The sequence below is a fragment of the Stigmatopora nigra genome, chromosome 16 (assembly GCF_051989575.1).
Source record: "Stigmatopora nigra isolate UIUO_SnigA chromosome 16, RoL_Snig_1.1, whole genome shotgun sequence".
Lineage (NCBI taxonomy): Eukaryota > Metazoa > Chordata > Actinopteri > Syngnathiformes > Syngnathidae > Stigmatopora > Stigmatopora nigra.
The window spans coordinates 9,900,712-9,922,578 of NC_135523.1; the positions used below are offsets into that span (position 1 = coordinate 9,900,712).

Sequence of the window (21,867 nt, forward strand, 5' to 3'; positions counted from 1 at the left end):
ATTTAGATAGGAGTGAAATATTCAAAAGCTGTAATGAGAATGATTTGAGGTTAAGAAAGCTGCTTGGTGGGGTGCACCTTTAATAGAAACTGCCCTGAAGCAGTTGGATTCTCATAAACTCTGTGCAGCGGACTTGATAGGTCAGTGATTGCTAATATGAAGTCAATGCGACATAGGCTTAGGTTATTTTTCTTTTGGATCAACTTCTCCATACTTGCCCAGTCCTCTAGCCCACTGACCCCACATTATTAGGACGGTATTGTCTTTGAAATTCCAGGTACTTTTGAGCTTGTCGACTTTCTCATTAGTCCCTTTTGAACACGGCAAACATATGGCAGTCGTATTTAAGAGATTGCCTGCCGTGACCTTTTGCAGCATGCTAATTAGGCCCCAGAGCACTGCAGGGCATGCAGGGGCACACAGAAAAACTGCCTCTTTCTCAGTTCTGCTTCCCTACCCAGGTCTCTTCCTGGCTTTGACTTATCTGGAAGCAGCCGTTGGCCCTGTCCTTTGCCCGTGTGGGTTTCAAATTTAACATTTCGCTTCACGTGCTTCTAATAACTACTAACCTGAATGCACGGAGCCTTACTATCCCCCACCCCAGTACCAGAAAACCTTTCATTATCTTGCCTCTTGCACTTTTCAGAGGAAATGATTATGGACTAAATTACTTTGACCCAATGTCGGTGGAGCAGACGGACTCAAGGCGTAGCAGCATGGTTGGGATCCGAGGCGAAGATGAGCTTGAATTAAGTATGCCATTCACCATCATAATAGTTCTCCTTGGTTCATTAAAGTGAGGTGGAAGAGATCACCATTGGCAACGACAGACCCAGTCTAGGTAAATACACTAAAAGATGGTGTTGTGAGATTGGCTCACCAACTTGACTGTCATTGATGAAGGTCACGTTTCATTGGTCACTTTTCCATTCCACTTCTATTCCCCCCACGTCCAAAGTCACATGCAACTGAATAGTTTGCAGCCCCCTCCTAAAGTAGGCCTATTAAAAGTGATCTCCTGGGAGCACAAGTAATATGCATGTTATAATGAAACATGGCTATTAATGGAGAAGCCATTTCACCTGTATCTTTTGGATATCACTGCCATGTAACGTCAAAGAATTGAGGAAAGCAAATCTCATCACATGATGACAGGCCTGCTAACAGCCATGTTAATTCTCCCACTCCATTTCCTGACGTGTGCACTCCATTTTCACCTGCCCTCACTCCAGCTAATATCAATAGTTTGCATCTCAATTTTAGCTTTGTATTGACGTTTGCAGATAAATTAAAATAATTTTGAAGCATGATTTTGAAGGTAGTATTGTCTTTATTTTGAAACTTTTATAATATATTTGCAGCAATAATAAAATCAGCAGGAGAGCAGATACATGGGCAAAGAATGGCTTGGATGTTAAATGAAGAGGACACCTTCATTGAGATGCCTGGTAAACAAATACGACTGTTTTATCTTTTGAACATTGCATGATTTTTAGTGCCACAAATATAGCATTTTGGATAAATACAAAAGTAAAAGTTTGATGAACAGAGATGCATGTTACAATTCTTTGTGAGTGCATTATTTGTTAACTGGTTTGACCAAACGCAAGCTTTTTAGATGATGGGTTATGTGTGTTATATTAGCAAGTAATATTAAATGTCTCCGTAATAAACCAACTACAACAACAAAATCAATGAATTAACAGGAGTCATTGACAAGACAAGACCAGTGGCAATGCTTCTTCTTTGTCTCCAGTTAGTAAAAAGTGTGCTTGGCCAAACCCAGTAAAAATTCTTAAATATTGTATCAGCATAGCTTATGAAATGCTGAGGAATACTGATTGAGGTTTTAAGAAAAAAATGTCTCTGTAATTTATATAGGTTGATACATCTGTAGTTTCATTGTTTATGTAAAATGACAAATATATACACACAGTCAACATGTTTATTTACAATAGTTACAATTTGATTATTATCAAAAGACATTGTTGAATTGTATGTACTATGCCCCTGACAATGTGACAACATTGTCCACATGCATCTTAAATACTACTAGTGTACTGCACACAAAGAACATGACCAGAGCTCACTGGTAGCTTTCCAAGCAATGCTTTTGTTTGAAGGCAGGCATGCCCATACTAATTAGCACACACTCTTAAATGTGTGGCAGACCAGGTTCGTATATGCGGTTTAAGCTCTGCATTGTTTGAGCTGAAGACACTCGCAGCAGATACTGTTGACATGACGCACGTCTTCCTTGTAATTCCCGCACACAAGTGATAGGTTTAGGGCCGCTTCAACACGGTGGAATTTAGTCGGCTCTTATTATTTTGCCTTTGTCTCGGATTTAGCTGTACCACAGAGATTAGCAGCCCCATCCCCATTGTTTTGACATGTTCCTGAAATCCCATGGAAAAAAGTAAAGAGGATCTCGGATTAACAGTTACTGCATGCAATATATACAGGAAAAAAGAGAGCCTCTTTACTGGACTCCCAGACAATCACCTTAGCCTGTTGTATTGATGCCTCCCACCAGTCTAGGCCGCACATCTTTATTGCAGTTGCACACATGGATCAGTGTGTGCCGGCGATCTTCTGGAAATTTACAGTCACTATCTCCATTTGCTTTCTTGTTTTTTTTTTTTCTCGTGTATGCACACTGGAAAGCAAGGAGCACATACGCACACATGTTTTTGTATATGAATGGGCAAGAACAGGTGAAATCAATGAGTAATTACAAGGAGAAGTAACAAAAACAGACAAAGACCCGAAAGAAATACCCAAATTAAACCTCAAAGGAACCCAACAGATTTTTTTTTTTTTTTTTTTATTGTCCAGACCTTGGTTCTTTTTATGTCTAGACTAACATAATTGCTGTGCCTTTCTCAGTGATAAAAGACCACAAACTGGAATTCAATTGAATACTTTATTTACCCTAGATTCCCGTCAAGAAGCATGCATTGAAATCAGCTGTTTTTGTTAAAAAGCATTGAATTGTGATAAAAGCTTTGGCAGTTCCACATTACATTGCATGTTTTTACCGAGGCGTCACAAGTAGGAAATCTTTAAAAACAAAGAGCTCAGATTTTTCTGAGTAGTTCCTTGTTGGAAAAAATGAACATCTTGTGTAGGTGTTCCTTTGCTGACTAGGATGGTGGTTTTCAGGAAAACTGGGCTTTGGATTCTTAAAATGTTTTGTTTACTCATGTAATAAGGAAAAGTAGAAATAATATTTTCTTTTCTTTGCATTTTCAAGTGAAACTTATTAGTAAGCGTCTATCTTCATTTATGATTGAACATTGATACAAATTTCAATGTCCTATTCAAAGTTGTATAGGCTGCTGTATTACGTGACCCTGAACAGGCCATGGAGTACGATCTTTAGTACTTATTTATTTATGTTTTTGTGTTGCCCAGAATTTTGTATTTAATCATGTGTAATTCTGTAAATCTATAGCCAAATGTTCCCATTCAGTTTTCCTAATGCATGCATGCCTACTGAATCATATCTCTCAAGGTACAGTGGTAGCTTCCAGAGATGAGGAGGTGTTGGAGGTGAAGATGAATCCAGTGCCTCTCTATAGTGGTACTGCTTCAAACTTTGAGCCCTCCCAGGCCAATACCAGGGCCAAATCCCAAGATGGACCCAATTCTGGCGATGGAGGAATGGAGCGAATGCAAGTAGCAACGACCGTGATGGACAGCGGAATCAGAGTAGAAAGTAATACTATAATTCAATTTAAAGGCTATGTTTTTAATTGCAGTATTATGACTGGAAAATTATAATGCATGTACCCTAACAAACAATATTAGAAGGTAAAATATGCTTCTAGATGTCTTTCACAGCGAAAATCTACAGGAGTGAGAATAAATATTAAAGCAAATATTAGCTGTTGTTTTAAAATCTGCAATATATGTTAAAATATATTTAATAGAAACAGTAAAGAGGAGTACTAGAATACTGAGAATAAGCAAAACATTAAAATAAATGAATGATTCAATAGATAAAATGCATATATACAATTGTGGTCAAAAGTTTTCATACACTTGTAAAGAACATGATGTCATGGCTCTCTCGAGTTTCCAGTCGATTTCTACAACTCTGATTTTTCTCTGATAGATTGGAACAGATAATTCTTTGTCACAAAAAACTTTCATGAAATTTGGTTATTTTATGACTTTATTATTGGTGAACAAAAAAAAAGATCAAATCTGCTTGGTCAAAAATATACATACAGCCGCGCCAATATTTGGTAACATGCCCTTTGGCCATTTTCACTTCAATCAGGCACTTTTGGTACCCATCCACAAGCTTCTAGCAAGCTTCTGGTTGAATCTTTGACCACTCCTCTCGACAAAATTGGTGCAGTTCAGTTACATTTGATGGCTTTTTGACATGGACTTGTTTCTTCAGCATTATCCACAACTTCTCAATGGGGTTGCACCCAAGACCCAATTTTCGGGCTGATGCCTTTAGGTTATCTTGAATAATTTGAAGGTAATCCCCCGTCTTCATTATCCCATTTACTCTCTGTAAAGCACCAATTGGATTGGCTGCAAAACAGCCCCATAGCATAATATTACCACCACTGTGCTTGACGGTAGGCATGGTGTTCTTTGACTTTCTTATTGTAGTGTTTGTGGGCGTTTGCATCCAATGAGCCCTATTTAAATGGCCTCAAAGAAGTCACCAGCTTTAGTCACTCATAATCACTCACAAGAAGTTAAAAGGCCATGCTATGAAGCTCGTTTCACTGAAACACCTTTATAAGTCACCAAAATTGCTAATTCGTGTTGATGTATGTATATTTTTGACCCTGCAGATTTGATAACTTTTTCTGTTATCCAATAATAAAGTCATAAAAGAACCAAACTTCATGAATGTTTATTTTGTGACAAAGAAGTATCTGTTCCAATCAATCTATCAGAGAAAAATCTGAGTTATAGAAATATCTGAAAACTCAAGAGAGCATGACATTATGTTCTTCACAAGTGTAAACCTTTGACCACAACTGTATTTAATATGGAAAACATGCAATTATTGTTAAAATTAAGAAGCGCATGAAAACAAAATTTAGATTTTAAGCAAATTGAAATTATATTCTGAGATATAGTTCAAGCTCTCATATTTTATTGTTAAAAATTGATTATCACTATGTATATTATAATATTACATGTGAATCACGATCATTAATGACTGACTTTTGCAGGAAAGATATCCGAAGAGGTAGTCCCCCGTTATGCTCAGCTTCTGAGAGAGCGCGCACGACCTGACATGATTACGCTTGGCAGCCTTTCACTGCAGCAGGTCAGCTACAAAGAGGAATATTTGTGTCATCATCCCATATTCACCAGCACATCAGCCACATCCATTATGCTGTGTATGGGTCTCTTTAGGAAATAAACAAAGAACTTGCGCATGTACACTACATTTATCTGTTGCTGTGCTCGTTTGTGTGTGTATGTTTCTGTCCTCATTCTTCGCCCACTTACTCAATTCTTTGCTCCACTTTTTCTTCTTTGCAAGCATATTTTGAGTTTTAGTTTGTACTCTGAATGTCTTTTAGATGCACTCAAGTAAAAAGCCCTTACTAGATCTTGCATTCAATGTCTTAAAATAGGTTGGATAGCTCTAAATTATTGTGCAAAACTCAGCGACCACATTTTATTTTTTTTTGTTCATTGAATGGTTTTAGTTCCTGGTTCGTTGAGGACTAGAGCAAGATTTCATTGTTCAAACAAGGCTTCCATTTTAAACATCTGTCATTGTATTTTCTATAGAATTTATCTTCTAATCTCATTTTAGTAGGAACCTCTCAGTCGTCTATTGGGGATATTCAGGGTTCACTCTGGACTAGCCAGTCAATCGCGAGGGCACAAAGAAACATACAGACCTGCATCCTTAACTAGTGCGGGGATATTCAGGGTTCACTCTGGACTAGCCAGTCAATCGCGAGGGCACAAAGAAACATACAGACCTACATCCTTAACTAGTGCAGGGATATGTTAGTCAACAGATACCTAAAATGCCTGCTTATGGAATGGAAAAATGAGAGTGATAGCAATGAGGTTGACAAGCAGACAGTTTCATGAAGTAGTTGACATTTATATAATCCACAAAGGAGGATCACCCTTATTCTTTCTACTATACTACATGTTTTCGCACCAATACATAAATACAAGTCGTATACAATCATCCAGAAGTGTATTTATTAATAATTACAGCTATAAGGATATGAAAAGACTGTAATGATTATCTAAATATTAACTATATATTAAAAAAATGTAAATACTGTATTTTCTTACCTATAAAACGCACTGTATGATAGGGCACAGTCTAATTTGGGTATATTTTCAGTTTTTTGTCAATACATTGGGCGCTTCGTCCGATATGACGTTAGCATGATACTAGGCTAGTGTATGTTATGCTAGTCACTAGTGTACTTATGTTTTGATAGCTGCTAGCATATGTTAGGCTTGACAAAATGTCCGGGTACCATGGTAAGATGATTGGACACTATACATTTACCCCAAGTATGAGTGTGAATGTGAATGGTTGTCTGTCTCCTTGTGCCTTGCGATTGGCTTGCCACCGAAAACAGAAAAATAGAATAAAATAAAGAGAACAGGAAATAAAGGCCAACTATGTCTCGTCATCACATAGAAGTCAGAAAAAGATGTTGACTCATGCTTCTTTACTGGATAATCAGTGGTTTATATCAGTATTGGGATCAGTGTTATCTTATTCTCCCATGATATTTATGCACTCCACTACTGTTTCCACACCCACTTCTCCATTCAAAATGTATTATTCACTGGAGATTTTACATCTATTCAAAAGATTATAATTGTGTTATTCTTCTTAGGCTTTCCATAGAAAGGTTCTAAACATAGAAAGATGCCATCACTTAAGAGCTTCAATGTGTCAATATGCCCCATGTGAATGTGCTGACTAGATGTAAATGCACATTCATGAAACGCAACATGTCTTCAGGGTCTAGCCTAGTATCGATTCACTGCAGATTGTAGTAGAGTTCCTCTCTTTAGCTCAAGTCTTCTGTTGTGTACATACAAATTTACCACATGCTCATCTGAAGGCACAAAAATGTTTTTTTTATTTAATATTCTTGATGATTGACACATTATTAATATGAACAAATTTAAAATGCATTTTAAATATGATTGTATCTCATGCTTCAAAGACAAAACAAAATGCTAGCATTTTGTACCAACATACAGTCATATACATACATTTGTCCTCATATATTCAATAATTCATTCATTTTCTGAACCGCTTCTGCTTACAAGGGTTGCGGGTGGTGCTGGAGCTCAGCCCATCTAACCATCGGCACCTGGCAGGGGACATCCTGCATTGGTGGCCAGCCAATCGCAGGGCGCAATAGCAAATGGAAACAAAATTCAGCTACGTATGTCTTTAACAGCAAAAAGGCTCTAGAAATATATTTTTTTCATTACACTAATCTCTAAGAAGGAAAACAATAATGATTGTAATGAGAACATGATATAATTTGAAGTTACATCTGTGGTCAAAAGTGTACATACACTTGTGAAAAACATAATCTAATGGCTCTCATGAGTTTCCATTTATTTTACAACTCTGATTTTTCTCTGATAGAGTGATTGGAACCGATACTTCTTTGTCACGAAAAAAAATCATGAAGTTTGGTTCTTTTATGACTTTATGATGGGTTAACAGAAAAAGTGATCAAATGTGCTGGGTCAAAAATGTACATACAGCAACACGAATTAGTAATTTTGGTGACTTAGAAAGTTGTGTCAGTGAAATGAGCTTCATTTCCCAATTACAGGATGAATAAAGTTATCCATCCATCCATCCATCCATCCATCCATCCATCCGTCCATCCGTCCATCCGTCCATCCGTCCACCCGTCCACCCATCCACCCGTACATCCGTCCATCCGTCCATTCATCCGTCCATCCGACCGTCCGTCCGTCCATCCGTCCATCCGTCCATCCGTCCGTCAGTCCGTCCGCCTTTCCGTCCGTCCGACCGTCCGTCCGACCGTCCGCCTGTCCGTCCGTCTGTCCATCCATCCATCCATCCATCCATCCATCCATCCATCCATCCATCCATCCATCCATCCATTCATCCATCCGCCATTCTTGTGTGATTACGAGTGACTAGAGCTGGTGACTTTCCTGAGGCCATTTAAATAGGACTCATTGGATGCAAACGCCCACAACCGCTACAATTGGAAAGTCAAAGGAGCTCAACATGGATCTGAAAATGTGATTACTTGACTTGAACAATTCAGGAAAGTCACTTGGAGCCATTTCGAATCAGTTTCAGGTCCCAAGACCAGCAATGCAAACAATTGTGTGCAAGTATAAAGTGCATTGCACTGTTTTCTCACTGTCACGATCAGGAAGAAAACACAAGCTATCACCTGCTGCTTAGAGAAAATTGGTCAAAAGCGCCTAATTTAAGTGAAAATGGCCAAGGACATGATACCAAATATTAGCACTGCTGTATGTAAATTTTTGACCCAGCGTTTTTGATCACTTTTTTTGTTCACCCACAATAAAGTCATAGAAGAACCACACTTCAGTAATGTTTTTTGTGGTAAAGAAGTATCTGCTCCAATCACTCTATCAGAGAAAAATCAGAGTTGTAGAAATAACTGGAAACTCAAAAGAGCCATGATATTATGTTCTACACAAGTGTAATGAAACTTTTGACTACAACTGTATATTGTTATTAGCTTACTGAAAGCTCTGTGCAGAATTTTAAGAGTGCATTGTGTGCTCATTTGCATCAGTATGAGAATTTAAGAGAATAAAATACTCGTTGTTTATGATTAAACCAGCTACTTTATAATTTTAAAAGGTCCAGCATTTGACTGAGGTTTGACACGCAGTCGAGATGAATCACAGGACCAGTAGTGAGTTCATTTCATTTTCATATTTCTGTGTACGTACATTTTGATGTCCTATCCTCATCACTTGTGTGAATGCATTTGTATTCCCCACTGACATTTGAGAAAGCATATAAGTCTTGCATGCGTGTTGCATTATGGGTACAGGATGGCTCCAGGCCACAGAATTGTGTCCATGTTGTTAAGCTCGCAGGCGCATCAATTCTTAGTGAGTCCACTTAAAGTCAGAGATCACACGTCACATCTCATACTGATCTCCCTGCGGGCAATCAGCTTAGCATGTTTTGTTTTTTAAGTAATTATGGAATAGCATGGCGGTTGATGTGATAGAATCAGGAAACTACTGTGCACATCAGGATCTTTTCTTGTATTTAGCTATTTATGGGTGGGTGGTAGTTGGACACCAGCCCTGTCAGATGAATGTAGTTCGGAGTTTAGCTCGATGACCTCCTCTCGACAGCTTTGAACCCTGTAAATTCTTTCCGATATCAATGGTGGGTGGCTATTAGACACGGGAGAATTTCTACGTATCACCTAGGGCTACATCTGCTTGAAATTGAGTGAGAAATTATTTCACTATTTCTCTCGCTATGCCCATGAAAGGAAAACAAAGAGGAGACAGGGACTTGTGATTTTTGTAACGAATGTGTAATTCGTTTGTCTCTCTTGTTTCTGATTTAATGGAGGCTAAGTAATTGCATTAGTAGACACACTCCCTTGTTTTGAACTGATGAAAACACTTGTAATACTTTTTATAAGCAAACAGAGGGGGCAAGAATGAAGAGAAAAGAGGCCTGCGTGTCTTTGATGCTGAGCATGTATTTGCGGAATTATCTTTCTTTTAACTCCCATCTTATCCCCAGTCACAGGCAAGCCAGGGTCTCTGTGATATTGCTTTGTTTTGAGGAATTAAGAGATGTAGTGGGGAAACAGTCTCTTATTATATTACCTCTGATACAATTGAAAGACTGAACAAATGAGCGAGAGGAGGAAAAAAGTCAAGTTGTTAAATTGCACTGCTGTTGTATACAGAATCGAGCAAGATACTCTGAAATGCAGGGATATAACAAGGTTAGCATGTTGTTTTGTGGTTGTGGTATGTATGTAGAAGAAGAAATCCCCATGAAAGCCTGTCCCACCAAAAGGTGGGGGAGGCCAGGAATTGATGTCCAAATACGGATGGATGAATAAACTCCCAGACTCCTCTTTTTTTGTGAATATTTGGCAGGAGAGGTGTATTTCCACATGCGTGTGGATAGAAACTGTTTTTTTTTCTGAGAATGGCCTTGTTATAATTTATTTGAGTGAGTATTTAGTGACTTTCATTATTTTAGTACTTTATCTCTACAACATGAGTACTAAATAATATACCATACCAAACTGAACTTAATTTGTGGAAACAACTAAATTTAAGATCTCAACACAAAAGCAAAAAAACAAATAAAAAAATAAACTCAAATACAGTGGTATGTCACCTTATGGAGGTCTCTACTTAAGAAATATTCCAGTTACAAAAAGACTCATTGGAAAGCCTTGTTCCAAAATACAATAATATTCAAGTTACAAAGGCATAATCTCCTGAAAAAAATCAAACATCCCCCAATAAGTAAATACACTTTGTCTAACCTCTTTTTTTATTTTATTTGCATAATAGTGTTGATCTCCCATTGGCCAATATCCAACACTTTTACGCTAGAAGGGTGCTGCATTTCCATGATGCTTTTTGTGTGCCTTCGAACGCGGTTCCTCGTCACGGAGTTTCAACACAGTGTGTCGTGGGTTTTTCTAGTGTGCTTGAAGCAACTTTATTTTATACTTTTTTTATTTTGGGTTCTGTGTTGGCTGATGAGCCTGACTGGTTCCCATAAGATCTGTGAACTGGAGAGTGAGGTTGCAAAGTGACCTGTGCATGTTTTAGTGTGTGTTAAAACATTCGTTATTTAAACAATTTGATTTAAAAAAAAAAGTTAGCCATTTTTGGTCGTCGAGAATATAATAGACTTCATGAAATGCAAGTTTGTTTAATTCATAATTTTAAGTTGTTCAGCACTGCATTGTGTGTGTGTGTGTGTGTGTGTGTGTGTGTGTGTCTGTATGTTTTGTTAGTTTTTAAATATTTACCCTCTCCTCTCTTACCTACTCCCTTCAACAGCAATATAAATTGTCTTTGCATGTTTTGCTACTCTTTTTAATGGCTTAATAAATTATTTTCTAATCTTTTCTCAACATATTTACTGGGCAGTATATTGAGGACCATGGAACAAATTTGAGAATTTACATACAAAATGTGTCTCTACTTACGAAAAATGCAATTCACGAAACCACTTCTGGAGAAAAAATAATTTTGTATGTAGAGTTACCGTTGTACTTTGATCAAGATGGACTATTGTCTCAAGGTGATTGCTTATCAATGTAAATAAATATTGCAGGTATAAATCTATGAGAAACTGGCATCGTCTGCATCCTTGCTAGAGTTGCGGCCATTGCTGGAACCTATCCCATCTGACTTCTGGCAAAAGGCAGACTACACCCTAAACTGGTTGCCAGTGAGTCATACGGCACACGGAGAGAGAGAAAATAATTTGCTCTCACACTGATAGCGACACAAGCGGGAATCAAACCGAAGTATGACGAATGAACCACTAGACCATCAGGTGGACCTATTTGCCTTCCCAGCATTCAGATCTGAAAGAACCGACATGAAAAATAGTAAATCATACAGTTTTTGAAAAAAAATGTAAACTGCAAAACCCTATTACCTTCTAAAACACAATTGTACTCTTGCCTCCACAATATAAAACTGAATTTCAACTGTTAAATGCACCGGGTCAATGTGAGGGATTGCATGAGTGGCCTGGGTGTCTGAAAAGCTCCTGGCCTGAAATGTTCAGCCCGTTTGATCCAGGCAAATGTTTTATGCTAGACAACTTTGAGAAAATGATCACCCCTTTACTATTCATCTAACCGTCTGCAATGCTTGGTTGTAGTCACATATATGAATGTGGTTTGGGGTATGGAAAGATAAAATTGAGTCTTTGGGGATGAAAAAAGAGAAAAGTAGGGGAGGAAAGCGAGAAAGGGAACACTGAATCTTCAACGGGATCATCAGCAGCTGTGGGAGGAGTGTGCTGTTGTGTTGCATGTGGGGATAAGGCTGCCGTGCCACCATGCTGGCTTAAAGATGTAATGAATCTTCAGTCAGGGGCTTTCCTTCCAGGGTGACAACTGGCTTTGAGGAAGGTTGTAAATGCAGGAGAGATTGTGGTATAATTCCTCAGACTGGCGTTTGTGCCCCCCAGTCACCATTCGATTATCTCCCAAATTGCTGTGTTTCACTGAGATAAAGATTTTTTATGGCTTGCTGACTTGAAACAACCGGCACAGGCAGAATAAGGAGAAGAAGAGGGAAAGAGAGTAAGAGTGAGAGAAAGCAATGACCAAACCTGCCATGCATAGTAATTTCCTTTGGTACATGACAAAATCTTTGTTTAGATGACATTTCTCTAAAATTACTGCAGCAAGAGGAATCTGAAATATGAAATGCCACATTTGGCATGCAAAACTATGAAAATATATTTCTGTGCAAAATTCAGGGAGGCATTTAATTTAGGACGTGTTTAATAACTATGGCAGCCTGCATCAGTAATCCTGCCCGGAGGTCCCAAAAAGATTGTCATATTTATTCTCTCCTTTTTTCTCACCCCCTCCTTCATTGCAATGCCAATTTTTTTTTAAGGGTAAATGTTCATTGTTAATTAAGATTTACTAATTAAAATGAAAATAATTAACGAGAAAGCTTAATCTCTGAATATTAGCCTATACTTCGAAAGAAAGGAAGTATTTGTGTGTAGCATTTCCTGTCTCTATTAAGAGTAAATTTTGTGTGATCAGTCAATGTGTGCAAAGCATTGAGAAGATGGTATGCCAGTGACAGGATGGCGGCTTGCCAGCCAAAGCATGGAGGATCCCTCTGTGGAGCCTTTGATCTCATCTGTAGGAGTGCTGTAATGTTATGCCACTTTAGGTGCCACTCAGGCTCACAAACCACGTGTGATAGGAAAGAATTGGCCCACTTCTTCATTTACCTTAACTCTGCCACTTTTCTGATTATACAGACGTATATGTACAATTATTATTATCTGTTTTCTTCTTTATTCTTCATCTCCATTTCCTTTTCTCTTTTACATTCTCTCTTTGGTGTGGGGGGTTTGAAGGCCTTCATTACTCTCTACCCATTTTAAAGTGTGTGGGCTGGACTACTTGCCACATGCTAACACTAATTGCACTTATAACCAAGCTGTTTTGTTTGTTTGTTTGTTATTGTAGTGCGCTTACAGAGAAAAGATTGCGCAACACTATTTATTACAGGACAACAGATCCCAGGCAATTATTGACAAAGTAATGAGTGCTGTCTGCTACGGGTGCAACAAACGTATTGTAAAACACTGTGGATTAATAAGCCACAAAATATTGTGGTATCAATATATTACTGTTGGTATCTGGATTGTTAAATATCAATTTCAGTTATAATGGATAATTAAATAATATTTAATTTCATTTAATTTTCCGAACCGTTTTATCCTTTATTAGGGTCGCTGGGGTGCTGGAATCTATCCCAGCTGACATCGGGTCAGAGGCGGAGAACACCCTGAATAGGTAGCCAGCATATCAAAAGGCACAAGAAGACAAACAACAGTTCACAGTCACACTCATACATATAGGCAATTTAGAGTGTCCAATCAGCCTTTCATGCCTTTGGAATGTGAGAGGAAACTGGAGTACCCAGAGAAAACCCACCGAGGCCCAGGGAGAACATGCAAACTCTGCCCAGGTGAACCGACTTAGATTTGAACCCAGGTGTCCCACTTTGAGGCCTACGTGCTAAACACTCATCCGGCGGGCTGCAATTGAATAATGTTTTTTTTTTTTTTTTTGGGTGGGCGGACCAGTGGATGAGTGGTTAGTGCAAACAATCAACAATTATTTGTATTTTATCGTAAGAAATAGTGAACAGTAAAATGTATGTATATAGACAGCATTGTTATACTAGGGTGCCATCGTCAAAGTATGTTAGCTAAATTGTGGCACAAGTCATGAGTAGAATTTTGTTTTTGTGTTAACCAAAAATTAATGGGAAGACAAAGCTGATTTAGGAATATACTTTTTTTTGGCTGTTTTAGATTTACCCAAAAACAAGTCCTCAGCCTGTGGAGGTGTGTGTGCGTTGTTTAAGAGCCACAAGAGACAAACTTCCCCGGGGAGTCTACAATGTCAGTGTGTCCCTTCTCTGTCATCTTGGGGGTCCATCTCTATCCTGGAGTAATAACAAAGGGCAACAAGAGTGGATATCATCTACTGAGCCAGTTGAACACCAGGGATACTGCTATAACATAAACCTGAACGTGAACCAGAATCTTTTCATGGTGAGAACAAACAAACAAAATACACACACAGAAAATGAAATGCATATATATATATATATATATATATATATATATATATATATATATATATATATATATATATATATATATATATATATATATATATATATATATATATATATATATATATATATATATATATATATATATATATATATATATATATATATATATATATATATATATATATATATATATATATATATATATATATATATATATATATATCTCTTTTAGATCTCTTACATTCCTGTTCGACCAGCATACCAGTCATGTTGTAGGATGCAGAAGGAAACCAGTGTACCTGAAGAAAACCCACATAGCAATGGAAAGAACATGGGTAGATGGCGACGCCTGGACGTGCAGGGGTCAGAGGCTCCCTCTACATGTCCACACCTGTTTTTGTGTGTCTTGTCGCAAGTAGCTAGTCAAAACCACTTAACATTCAGCTATAACCATTTAGCCTCATTAAACATAGGCTACCAATGGCAAATTAAGGTTTTCAGCGACTTTCACCGAGAACATAACAGACCGAAGGAAATTGACACCCCAATGGTTTGTAATCGGGTCTATTTTGGAAAGAGTTGGCACCAGGAAAGAAAACAAGCGTGGCTGTTGAGCAGAATTGTTGTGTAAGCTCAGGAAACATCCACTCAAACTCCGCTGCCTATCATGTACCTCTCCAACATCAGATCCATTATAAACAAAACGAAGGATTTTTTAATTAGAGCTCGCTGCTAATAACTACAATCGCAAATTCTCCCTGATAATAATCACACAGATGCTACTCAGATCAGAAAAGAAAGAGGTGGTGGGGTTTGCATTTATGTGAATGAGGGATGGTGTAACAATATAACTGTTCTGGTCAGACACTGTTCCCCAGACATGTAATTCACATTGGTGAGATGCAGCATCGGTTTGGGAATTTTCTAGCGACGCCTTAATCGTATTTCTGGCAGGCTTGCTTAATTTGGAGTTGTCCGACCTTTCTTAATGATGTCCAGCTTTTTTTCTTGAAAATTCTAATATTTCCAATATTCTTGAAACTCTGCAAACAAATCAATTGCTTCTCCTCTTTCAGCCATTGCGGGTTGACAAAACCGCTAATAAATCAACAGAAAATATTTGCTTGTGCAACTCGCTCTACATACAGTTTGATAGCTTGGGCTACTGTCAACTTGCCAATCATTGTTGGTGAAAGTGATGACGTATCCCTATGCCTGCGAGGAGGCAATGACATATCCCTACGCCTGCGAGAAGGCCTTGGTTTCACCAAATCAAATTCTTATTGGTTAAACCACATGTGTCAAAGCGGCGGCCCGGGGGTCAAATCTGGCCTACCGCATCAATTTGTGTGGTCCGGGAAAGTAAATCATGAGTGCCGAAATTTAGGATCAAATTAAAATGAAGAGGAAAGATGCATATTAATTTTCCTGATTTTTCTGAGCCACCTTGAGAAAAGAGGGTCTGAAATTTCCCTTGCAATCCTCAAATATTCATTGTGGGATTTTAATTATTATTTTATTATTCTCCCTGAAGAAGTATTTTTTTCCAAGCAGCCATTGTGCTGCTGCTCTTCAACCCTGCTTACAAAAATATTTCCTGATCAAAATTTGACCTTGATCATCTAGATTGCTCCCAACGTTACTGACATGACAAAAATCCCACCTTTTCTACCCAGCACTGCGTCACTAACCTCTCTATTATCTCGCTGTTATAAATTTAAAATACATTAGTTACAGCTACTATGCTTTTATGTAAAGCCTTGTGTAAACACTGCCACGCTAACAAAACAGTTTGCTTTGCAGTAAGCATTGCAATTCACAGATAAAGCTTGCATGGCTCACTGAAAACTGAGTGATCCCTGGCAGGTAACATAGACATGTTTCATCCATTTTCTCTGTTGACGCTAATGTGTTTTTATTCAAGTAACCAAAAGCAGAAGTGGATGGTTCATTCTGTAAGGTCTTTATTTACACGCTTGGCGAAGCTGCCTTGAAAAGGTCTTTCGCTCATATGTTTGCATGATGAAAAGAGGCATAAATGCAAAACATGTGCAGCTTTGCATCATTGTCACTACAAGGAGTCTCCTTTACAGTTATGGGAAATTCAGCAAAATATCAAAAGATACAATCCTGACAACAAACAAGCTTTTGGTGCTAATGTACCTTAGCCACACTGCACTACTCGTCATTCCAATTCTCTGTTTCATCACAACAATTGAAAAAAGAATGGTTTCTCGATGAAAAGTGCTCTTGGGAAGTTCTTTCACTGCAGGAGATGTTATATGTTAAAATATGCCACACACAGCCTCCAGGTTTTTCTCTCGGGTGCTTCACATGAATAAAACAACAACTTTTCAACATGACATTTAACCCATTGCATGTAAATCAAAACCAGTATCTATTATTCATTCAAATAAGGAATTCATGTTTCATTGAAGGAAAAATTAGTTGGAAATGCATTTAAAAATTCTAACTTCTCTTCTGTCTGTGTGCATTTGGATTTAAATGGTGGTGGATTTGGACATGGATTCATGGGAATTACTGGAACGATATACAAAATTCATATAAACTGGGCATACAGTATACTAATAAGTAATATTAGTAATAAATAATTTAACACAAAATTTGAGTCAAAGCAGTACGTTTGAGGTGTCACATCTATTGAGGATACAGGAACATTTACAAGCAATATCTTCAACGTAATGCCTTGATTTAAATATATGAATGAAAGGAGTGTGTGATGATGATCAATACTGACAGCTAAATCAAAACTCTTTGTTCAGTTTGTTCATTATATGCATACATACCTTGAAATAGAAACCAAATGGTTTCTCCTCACGATTATGATACCTACTCCAAAGGCCTCATCTAGCTGGATAATTCAGCAGATGTGGTCGTTGTGGGCGCATTCAGTAGAACATCCAGATTGGATCTCTCCTCCCATCAAAGATAAAGAATGGGATAAAAGCTGGCATGAAGTGAATGCAGACTTACGTCTGATTCAGAAGTTGAGTGTAAAAAAGATTTAAGTAAAGCATGGTAAATGGCTCATGACACTCACCCCCACTCCAAAGCTATTGAAAAACCTGTTGTTGTCATCCTCGTTGATGGCAGTGAAACCAGTGATCAGATCCATTTGATTATCAGAGCTTTCTTGGATTTTTTCATTTTCCATTCTGGCCCACACTATAACGTGTGATCTTTCTGAGTGCTCAGAGAGCCTTCTTAGAGGAAATGAGGAATTAGTGATAGTAGGAGGAAGCCAGGAGCTTATTTTTCTTTCCTCCCTCTCCATCCGTCTCTTTTTTTATGCAGTCTTTGCTTTGCGCATCTGGGTTTCCATTTAGAAGAAACAGAGCCCCTTCAGCTGGCGAGTGGGGGCGAAAGAGTAAGGCCTGGCGTCTTTGTTCCTTTTTTTAACAGCCTATAAGAAGAAACAAAAAAAGTTTTGCATTTAAGAGGATTTGAGATTTGTGATACCCCAATATTTTTTTTCCTCCTTCAATCTGATTTTATGGTCACTAAAGACGGATTCAACACAGTCTGTGGACAAAATCATCCTGTTTATCCTTTACTTTTAACATTTTAACTTCATTGGAATCAAACTATATTAAAACTCTTAAGGATTAGAAAAGATAGTATTTTTTAAGGTAAAAAATGTTGAGGCAGTCGCTAGAGAAAAAGGGACAACCTTGATATATAATTTTTAAATCCATTTTTTGATACCTACATTGCTAAATTTAACAAAAGTTTGATGAATGCCTAATTTAATCTATCTTTTAAACTTGTTTTAGAATAAATCTGGTGGTTACATAGAATGTGAATTGTTTGTGTGAGTGCAATACATTTTGATCAAGGGTTCGATCCCAGGGTCAGACCTTCCTGTGTGGAGTAACTATGTTCTCCCTGGTACTGCGTTTTTCTTACACATCTCACAAACATGAATGGTAGGCAGGTTGAACACTGTTAATTATCCCTAGACATAGGTATGAGCATGAATTGTTTCCTTGTGCCCTGTATTGGCTGTCTAGCAACTCAGCCCCCCCCCCCCCCCCCCCGCCTGGTGAATGAAGATTTTAAATAAATGAAGAGGAAAATTATCATTTTAAAATCATGCACAATGTTGGCATTTCTGCATAATGTACATATTTTCAGAATGCTTGTATGACTCCTGGTGAAGACTTGGGTTTATTGAAATTCTGTGATGAGAAGTTGGTCATACAACCAATCCACCACACCCTGCCCAATTAACAAAAAAAAATAAGCCTAAATTAAAACCCGGAGAGATAAGATGTTTTCATTTCATACCTATATAGTTTTGTCTAATAAACATAAAAAATACAACAACATGCAGCCATCCGATCGCCGGGCACAAGTGGGCACAGTGAAGAAACTTGAGTACCTGGAGGAAACCCACGCAACCACGGGAAGGACATGGAAACTTCACACAGGTGGACATGACCTGAATTTGAGCCCAGGACTGTGAGGACGAAGCGCTAACCACCCGCTCCACCGGGCCGCCCACACTCAATTCAAAGATTCGGAAAATCAATTAGTACCTTTTTACAGGTCAAGAGATACATTTGAATGAGACCTTTAACTTCTTAAATTGACTCTAGGTATGGGTATGAGTGTGCATGGTTCTCCGTCTCCTTGTCCCGTGGATTGGTGATTGAGTATATTATTAAACAATATTCGAGGGGTTACTGTATTCAAGTTTGGGCTGTGGATTAGATGGGCCCTTGAGGGCTGTTTTCTTGTTGTTACCTTGTGTCTGTCATTGGCATTGGTAGTGAAAGCAAGTCTATGCTTGTTTACTTCATTATGACTGCATTAACAAATGCACCCAGTGCATATGTGTGCTTACGTATCTGGATGAACCTCCAGGCAAGTCTATTCGTCTGCATAAAATTAGAAGTTAGTTTGCCCTGCATTGCGATTACAGATCTTACCTCCAGCTTGTGAGATTCTTCCTTGTATGGTCCTAATGTTCCGACTGAATGATGCATCACAAGGACAGAATACCTACATGAAGTCTGCTCTGGCTTGGGGGGCATTTCCTGTTTGCAGACCAAACCTTGACCTGGTCCAGGGCAGGTATGTTAGTGGTAGTCAAATTAGACAAGTGTGATCTTGTATCTTGTATATGCTTGCCACCTCATTATTTTATGTAATTGGGAGACATAGGTTGTCACAGCTGATTAGCTAGAGGCAAGTGACACCCTGGATTGGTTTCCAGTCAATCACAACGCAGTTGTTGACAAGCAAACATTCACAGTTTTCAACAGTTTAGAGACTTCATTAAAATACAAATATTTTAAATGAGAAAGCAACAAACCTAAAGGTGAGAAGAGTGCACATAAGCACATGGTCCTATCCCTAATTTCAGAAGTGTAAGGCAAGGATACTAACACTAAGTATGAACAATGCTGTTGCCTATCCTACATTTTGACTTAAACAAATACTAATAATTTCCACCTAAAAATGTCTACTTGATCCTAACATTTTTCTTTTATTAAACAAGGTACAAAATCCCACTGCTCAGGGGGAATCCCAGCACGCAAGTGGACCGGTTTCAAAAGATTGAAGAGCTTATCGCCACTGATCTGGATCTGTGGTTGTGCAACATGTACTTTCAGGTGGGCATTTGTCTGTCTGTGGTACGATTAAACTTTTGAATTTAACACAGATCCCCAATGACAATCCCCTCCATTGAAACATTGAATGCATTAGAACATTTTCTCTATATTTATTCTATCTAGTGCCCTGCGATTGGCTGGTCACCGATTAAGGGTATCCCCCGCCTCTGGCTCAAATTCAGCTGGTATAGGCTCCAGCACCCCCTGTGACCCCAGTGAGCATAAAGCGGTTCAGAAAATGGATGGATGAAAAATATCCTATGCATTTCGTACTTGCTTTATCACTGTACTTATGAATAGCACAGTTACAGAGAAATATGCATAACGCCCTGTGAAATAGGGTTTAATGTGTTGGCCTCACAGTTCTAAGATCGGCGGTTCAATCCCAGGTAGAGACCTTCCTGTATTGTGTTTGCATGTTATCCCAAGGCATGAATTAATTGGCAGTCATTGGATTTTCATGCAGAGCAAGAGGGTGCACTATATATATAAAAAAATAAACTGTGGCCTTTATTGAAAAGATGTCACCATTCCATGGTGTGAACAATGCTAATTGAGGCAGTTTTCTCATTCATACCTGTTTTGTAATTATACCCAAAATGCTGCTTTCCCACAAATAAAAGTGAGCAACTTAAAATGACAAGTAGTTGTTCAAATATGTAGAATATTGGAGGTAAGCTGTTTCAACAGAGAGGCCCGCTTGAAGCGAGTAGTTAGCACGTCGGCCACACAGCGTCCTGGGTTCAAATTCAGGTCACGTCCAACTGTGTGGAGATTGCATGTTCTTCCCGGGCCTGCGTGAATTTACTCCGGGTACTCCAGTTTCCCCCCACATTCCAAAAACATTCATGGTAGGCTGATTGGAGACTCTGAATTGCCTAGGTATGGTTATGAGTGTGCATGGTTGTCCGTCTCCCTGTACCCTGCGATCGGCTGGCCACTGATTCAGGGTGTCCACCGCCTCTGGCCTGGTCAGAGACAGCTGGATTGGCTCCAGCACCCCCGTGAACCTAATGAGGACAATGCGGTTAAGAAAATGAGATGAGAGGTGTTTTAACATTCAAGTTTCATTCATTATGTTTCAGATAAGGAGACTCCCACCAATAGAATCTGGACCCATCACCCTCGAGATGCAATCTTTAACCACCTGTGTTATTCTCCAACATGACGTCCAGCACAGCCAACTGCCAACACAGGCTCCTTCTGGGTCCAATATAAATCTACAGAACATTCACCCCTCTCTTAACATGCACCACGTTGGACCCAGCATTGAGGCAGGAGAGGAGGCAGTGGTCCATTCTCCCCAGGGGTCTCCCTTCCACATTTCAGCTGATTCTGCTTGTTCGTCATCATCTCTGCAAGGTAGGGGTTTAATATTCTCTTCCCTCAGATGATGCCACATTGGGAAAATGTCACCCTAATATCACTATAACTGGCATTAGAAGAATGACAGTTTCATTCGTTGCTCCTATTCGTCAGCTAGAGGAGAGGGATAATACATTAGGTAATGCTTGGCAGCCAAACAAGGTCTCCTTCGATACGATGCCAGCCAGAACCCCCTAACATAGAGAAATAACCATAATAAAGCAATTACCAAATGCTCCAAAAGTACCTATTATTGGTAAAGTATGCTGATTTTAAAGCAAAAAAATGCGTAAATGATACTTAAACAAATGTAGATAACAAGCTAAAAGGAATAACCATTCTCTAGATAGGGAGATCATTCATAATCTTGGTCAGTGTTTCAATCTTTTCTTTAATCAAAACAACAACAAAAACCCCAAGGTACACAGCCAAGTGTAGAAATGAATTTCATTAGCCCATATTAACAATTAGAATTAAGAATTATGATTACAATATT

At 38.6% G+C, this 21,867-nt stretch overlaps 1 protein-coding gene across 1 annotated transcript in view; it reads left to right on the forward strand.

Moving 5' to 3' along the window:
• The window catches only part of ofcc1 (orofacial cleft 1 candidate 1), a 106,828-nt gene that overhangs the window by 12,950 nt on the left and 72,011 nt on the right, over window positions 1–21,867 (forward strand). The window contains exons 3-10 of the mRNA XM_077735747.1: window positions 647–753; window positions 1,362–1,448; window positions 3,518–3,721; window positions 5,211–5,308; window positions 14,099–14,341; window positions 19,313–19,464; window positions 19,892–20,006; window positions 21,092–21,368. Of these exons, the coding sequence (XP_077591873.1) occupies window positions 681–753; window positions 1,362–1,448; window positions 3,518–3,721; window positions 5,211–5,308; window positions 14,099–14,341; window positions 19,313–19,464; window positions 19,892–20,006; window positions 21,092–21,368 (1,249 nt within the window). The 5' untranslated portion in view covers window positions 647–680. The remainder of the gene's footprint in view (window positions 1–646; window positions 754–1,361; window positions 1,449–3,517; window positions 3,722–5,210; window positions 5,309–14,098; window positions 14,342–19,312; window positions 19,465–19,891; window positions 20,007–21,091; window positions 21,369–21,867) is intronic.